This window comes from Pyricularia pennisetigena, assembly GCF_004337985.1.
Source record: "Pyricularia pennisetigena strain Br36 chromosome 7 map unlocalized Pyricularia_pennisetigena_Br36_Scf_8, whole genome shotgun sequence".
Taxonomy (NCBI): domain Eukaryota; kingdom Fungi; phylum Ascomycota; class Sordariomycetes; order Magnaporthales; family Pyriculariaceae; genus Pyricularia; species Pyricularia pennisetigena.
Window position 1 is genome coordinate 393,117 of NW_021940920.1, and position 5,234 is coordinate 398,350.

At 53.6% G+C, this 5,234-nt stretch overlaps 3 protein-coding genes across 3 annotated transcripts in view; 1 reads left to right on the plus strand and 2 right to left on the minus strand.

Moving 5' to 3' along the window:
• The window catches only part of PpBr36_09243 (uncharacterized protein), a gene marked incomplete at both ends in the record, with an annotated part of 909 nt that extends 253 nt beyond the window's left edge, over positions 1–656 (plus strand). Inside the window, one exon of the mRNA XM_029896364.1 lies at positions 66–656. Coding sequence (XP_029744656.1) covers positions 66–656 — 591 coding nt within the window. The remainder of the gene's footprint in view (positions 1–65) is intronic.
• A 437-nt stretch (positions 657–1,093) lies between these two features.
• On the minus strand, positions 1,094–1,348 carry PpBr36_09244 (uncharacterized protein; the record flags this gene model as incomplete). The annotated part of the gene is made up of 2 exons (XM_029896365.1): positions 1,094–1,229; positions 1,272–1,348. 2 exons carry the CDS (start codon positions 1,346–1,348, stop codon positions 1,094–1,096), a joined length of 213 nt encoding a protein of 70 aa, XP_029744671.1.
• A 1,086-nt stretch (positions 1,349–2,434) lies between these two features.
• Positions 2,435–4,788, minus strand: PpBr36_09245 (uncharacterized protein; the record flags this gene model as incomplete). The annotated part of the gene is made up of 3 exons (XM_029896366.1): positions 2,928–4,788; positions 2,775–2,844; positions 2,435–2,717 (listed from the first exon to the last, which is right to left on the minus strand). The coding sequence occupies exons 1-3, from the start codon at positions 4,735–4,737 to the stop codon at positions 2,435–2,437; spliced, it is 2,163 nt and encodes a 720-aa protein (XP_029744670.1). The 5' UTR covers positions 4,738–4,788.
• Between the last annotated feature and the right edge of the window lie 446 nt (positions 4,789–5,234).

Here is a 5,234-nt window from a genome sequence, read left to right on the forward strand (position 1 = left end):
CATCATGCCTGCTCTCGTGTCAAGCCGTGCACGCTAACACCCCATGCTCGCCACGACCATATCAGTACGTCCCAGAACCCAATGACCTCGTTATAGGCCAGGTCCACCACTCGTCGGCCGACTTCCACTTCGTCAGCCTGGCGCCACACACCACCAATGCCCTGCTACCCGTCTTGGCCTTCGAGGGCGCGACGCGCAAGACCCGTCCCGTCCTGCCCGCCGGCAGCCTGGTGTACGCGCGCGTCGCCTCCGCCAGCCGCCACATGGATGCCGAACTCGAATGCGTCTCGCAGACGACCGGCAAGGCGGACGGTCTGGGGCCGCTGAACCCGCCTGCTGCTGCGGCACCCGGCGCGGGGGCGGCCGCTGCTGCCGCATCTACGGGAACCGTCTTCAACGTCAGCCTCGGCTTGGCCAGGAGACTGCTCATGCCACAAGCCGAGAGGGATGCCGGGCTGGTTGTGCTCGATGCGCTCGCCGCCGAGGGTCTTGCATTTGAGACGGCCGTCGGGAGGAATGGAAAGGTCTGGGTCGCGAGTGAGAGCGTCCCGACGCTGGTGCTCGTCGGTCGTGCGCTAGCCGAAGTGGACGAGAAGGGGTTGGACATTGACGCGCAAAGACGGCTCGTCAAGAAGCTGGTAAAGGAGATGAGCTGAAAAGAATCAATTTCTTTGCTAGCTAAAAAAAAAAAAAAAAAACGCGAATATCAACGCAAGACTTGTCAGGGATATTTCACCTGGACCTGAACACCACGCGGATATACCGCAGCTTGATCTTGACGACGGCAAAAGCCCAGAATTAAAATCAGAAAAAGAAAACCTCTCCCTTTCTTGTCCATATCCCATATTTTCTTTGTTACGACGCTTGATCGCAGAGGCCTCGGAGTAAGCCTTTCAAGACTTATTCCATCCTCATTGTCTGCTGAGCTTGCTGTTGAGCCTCCTTCAGTCGACTCACGATTACAGCCGGCACAATGGAATGCGTTAAACCACGGCTCTCCAAAAGGAAGTTTGCAGCGTGCAACCCAACCTCAGAGTTATGGGGCAGTAGTCGGAGGAGGAGACAGGCCTCCGTGATCTCGGAGGGGTTGGAATCAAGCGGTTTTACCATCTTTGCCGTTTCCATCTGCAGCGTCCCAGGCCTTCAGCCACACGTCGCAAGACTTCTTCAAGACCTCGCGGGCACTCTTGGGCTTCTCGAGCATCCCCGATAGCGTGGTCCAACCCTGACTATTCGAACAGCTTAGCGGGCATTAGCACAGAAGTCAAGACGAGATGGTGCTTAGAGCGTTGCCTGGATTTGTGCTGTTGAGCATCTCAGCATCGTGAAGAGTGTCGAAAACGGCCATGGCGGGTCTGTCGAAGACGAACGACGTCGGCTCAACTGGACCCTGGTACTTGACGGAACTCTTGCCCAATTTGTCGGTATTATGCAAACAGTCAGTTTCATTGGCACCGCGGCAATATTCGCATCTGTTGGATTCAGAACCCGAGGGCGGAACAGGAACCACGGTAGGTAGAAAAAGTGTTTGGTGGCAGTCTAGGTTTGGAAATTTCAGGAATGTCGTACGGCAGGGGTTTATAGGGCGAGCGGCAGGTACCAAACGCGTTTGTTCCAAAGTCCAAGCAGATTTAAACCATGAACAAAGTGACAGCCAGAAAAGAGTTTGTTAATTTAGATGTTCTCAGATGTCCCGAGGTCGGCTACTCTTCTCGAACCCCAGTGTTCGGCTGGCCTCTCAAAACAATGCCTGGCGCTCATACCTGACGAATATGATGTTCTCGGGTCCTTCTGGCCTACCATGGAAGTAATAATTTCATTTTACTTTATCCGGACATGTGCCGCTCTTTTACCGTAAGTTTTGAGTGTCTAAATATAGTATAGCTTGGCGGAAAGCACACTGTTATCGTCATGAGGAATCCTCACATGCCATTGAAACTCCCTCTACGAATCTGTTTCCAAAAACTCTGAAAGAAAAAAAAACAAGAGAATACAGAAGGACGCTTTTGGGGTATATGCATAAATTACACTGCCCTAGCCCATAACTTTAGGCTGGCAAACTGAAGTTGAAAAATGACCCTCGCGTTTGTTACGTTTTGGGCTCTGTTACGGTCGTCATTGGACCCGGGCTGTCTCTTGTTCTCAGACCCAGTCCTATCGGTCGTCCTTGAACACAGCTTATCGGGCATCCATGGACCCAGCCTATCGTCAGTCATTGGCGGCAGACTATCCGTCGTCCTTGGACCCGGGATTTTCGCCATTGCTCGCAAAAACACCCAAGTTTTGGGGGTTGCGGCTACTGAGTGGCCTGGACGATCCGTAGTTCAGATTATGTATTGAGCTAAGGCCCACGAGCTCGCCAATACTGCTCAATAAAGGCCTTTGGGGATTGACCAAACCCCATAGAGATCTTGTGGTACAGCCTCAAGAACTGCTAAGACTCCGTCATAGATTGATCGACTTCGGCCGCAACGACCGGTTCCTGGTCCGGATCGCGCTTGTGCTTGTTTTGCATATGCCTTCGCCAGTTGTCCTTGCGAGGAAACGATTTACCGTTGACACGAGAGTATGGGCAGCCTTCAACGCTACAGTGGAAGCCCTTGGACTTGGTATGCTTGTCGTTGACGTGGCGCTCCAGATGAGTCTTGGTGCCGAAAGTGGCTGTGCAGTCTGTATACGAACAGCGATACTTCCGGTCGTGGTATCGAACGTGGTGACTAAGCTGCATGTTAACACAGATATCTCATGTCCACAATAATGATATAGAGGCTTACTTCAACTTATGCTTCTCCTCAAATTCTCGGCCACAGTCACCGCACTTGAAAGGTTTTGGTGCCTCGGAGCCTATACGACACGGTAATCAGCCATCAAAATGCCACAAACGGTGAACAGAGTTTGTTTTTCAGCGATGTGGCGTGATCACTTACCTGACGCTTCTCCAGGAGACATGCCTTGCTGTGGCGGAGGGCAGGGAGATAAGCTGCCGCTATAGCTAGACGAGGTCCCCGTGATATGTGTGCTGGGAGTATTTGCAAAGTTTGATGGTATCCCGACAGACACCGATGAATGTGAGTAGTCGCGCTTGTGACCTTGGCGATCTGGTGCAGGGTTAAATGCGTTCTCGAAAGAATCCATGTAGACATTTTCAACCATATCGGGCTCAGACTTGATTAAAACAGGAGTATACGGGGCCGCAAGCGGAGGGGAAGGTTGGTACGGTTGCAGTGGTGCGGCTGAAGTTGTTTGGGGATACTGTTGCATTGGCTGCGTCGTTTCGGTGTTGACAGCCTCGGATTTGGTATATCCAGGGACACCTTCGAAGAAATTATCCATCGCTCTGATGTCGCCAATAGGTATATCAATATTTGATTCCTGCTGATGCTGTATATTCGAGAATTGGTGATCACTCATTTGCATCTGAGAGGGGTTGGAAATATGCTGTGACGAGGTCGTCTCCCCCAGGTCTGAAGGGTAGCCAGTATTGCCAAGGTCAGCTTGCCAATCTGGCATCAGGCCAGCGTTCACAGCGTTGAGATCTTGCGGGTTGACAGTCCCACTGACGATAGAAAGACCATTAGCCGTCAACTGCCCAGTGCCCAGAGGGAATGTGAAATCCTCTGCTGATCCACCAGCCAAGTTTGACATCCCTTGCCCTTGTGTAGGTGCGCCAAACATTTGAAGGCCCGAGACAGGTGTTCCATTGAAGCCCTGGTTAACCATGTCAGGTGATTGCGACGGCGTCATCAAGGAATTGTTTTTCTGGTCAGAGTAGCCGGGCTGTTGTAAACCCTGCGAGAATTCTTGGTCCGGCTGCGCTCCTGTACCCATGTGAGAAAAGGCTTGGGCGTCGGCAAAGGTAGAGATGCTCGGCTGTGCCGTCATCGGTGTGTTCAATTGAGTTACGGGCACTCCCTCTGGGTAGTAATACGCTGCTGCCGCTCCGCTGGTCGAGTAGGTCGTCGTCACGGGGGCCATGGAAAGGGGCTCTTGATACATGGGCTGGCCCGTTGGAGCCTGCGTCCACGAAGAATCCTGGGATGCATAATGCTGCGGCATCGACCTCTCGCTCGTCCTACGAAACACAGAGGTGGTAGAGCGCATTGCTTTGGATAGTGCGGACCATGTGGAAGCCTGAGAGCCTCGGCGTTCCTTCTCTGGCGGCGGAGTCGTCATCTGTGTGCCAAAAGTTGTTGCCGTGAGGTTTGTGGCTGCCCGCTGGGGCCCAGCCATGGAATCCAGATTTGGTGACTGATGTTGTCGATCTGGCGGAGGTGTACAAATCGCAGCGGCCGACTGCCCGTTTTGCGGGCTCCCAGGGCTGGCTTGTTGAGCCGGCCCATTCTTGAACATTGAAGCAGCAGCATTGCTATCCTCAGAGCTGGGCTGTCCACGGCCATATTGATCCATAGAGAGTTGCTTCGTGACGGGTGAGTTTTCGGATCCATTCATCGCCTGTTGTTGGGCAGCCTGTATCTCCGCCTCGGGATCGAATGGGGCATCGCCTCGCCTCTTCCGCCTGTACCGTACGATAAAAGGATATGCACAAAAGGCAATCACAATTGCGCCAACGACGCTACCAATCACAGCGCCTGCGATGCCACCCGCCGACAGTGGAGAGTCATTTGATCGCGCAAAAATCTCCGCGCGGGCTACGAGTGGACGCAGGTTCGTCGGCGCATAGGACGCGCCGTGATCGCGTGCCGCGAGAAGTGGTGGCTCCTTCATGGCGGCGGTCATGTTGTGCGTCGGAGTGAGGCCGTCTCTTTGATGTTGTCGTTTCGTTGTCGTCTACCGCTTTACTCCGGGTCTCGCGGGGACTGGTTGTTACCAGCGAGGGAAGAATCGAGGGGGTCAAGCAAGGCTGCGTGACGCACCAGGCCGGCCGAGTCTGGTGCCCCGAATTTCGTTGGCCAGCATGGAGGGAGGTCGGAAAGATCTTTTTGTTCACCGTAGGAGCAATCGCCGTTTTCTTTTCTTGTCGATACTATCTTGTGTTGCAGCAATTTGTTGAACAAAATAAAAAGGTACGATGGCTGGGTTTGTGGCGAGATTAAGCGCTTGCCTCGCAGCGCAAGAGAGGTAGTTTAGGTTCGGTACCTAAGGGAGGCAGGTGGAGGAGGTCTGTTGGTAGGGTAGGAAATTGGCGGACCTGGGGCTGGCAGAGACTTGAACGAGCCACTCCAGACGAAACAGGCTGTCGGGGGAAGGTGTAGTAAGGGCCTCAGCGGTGGGCG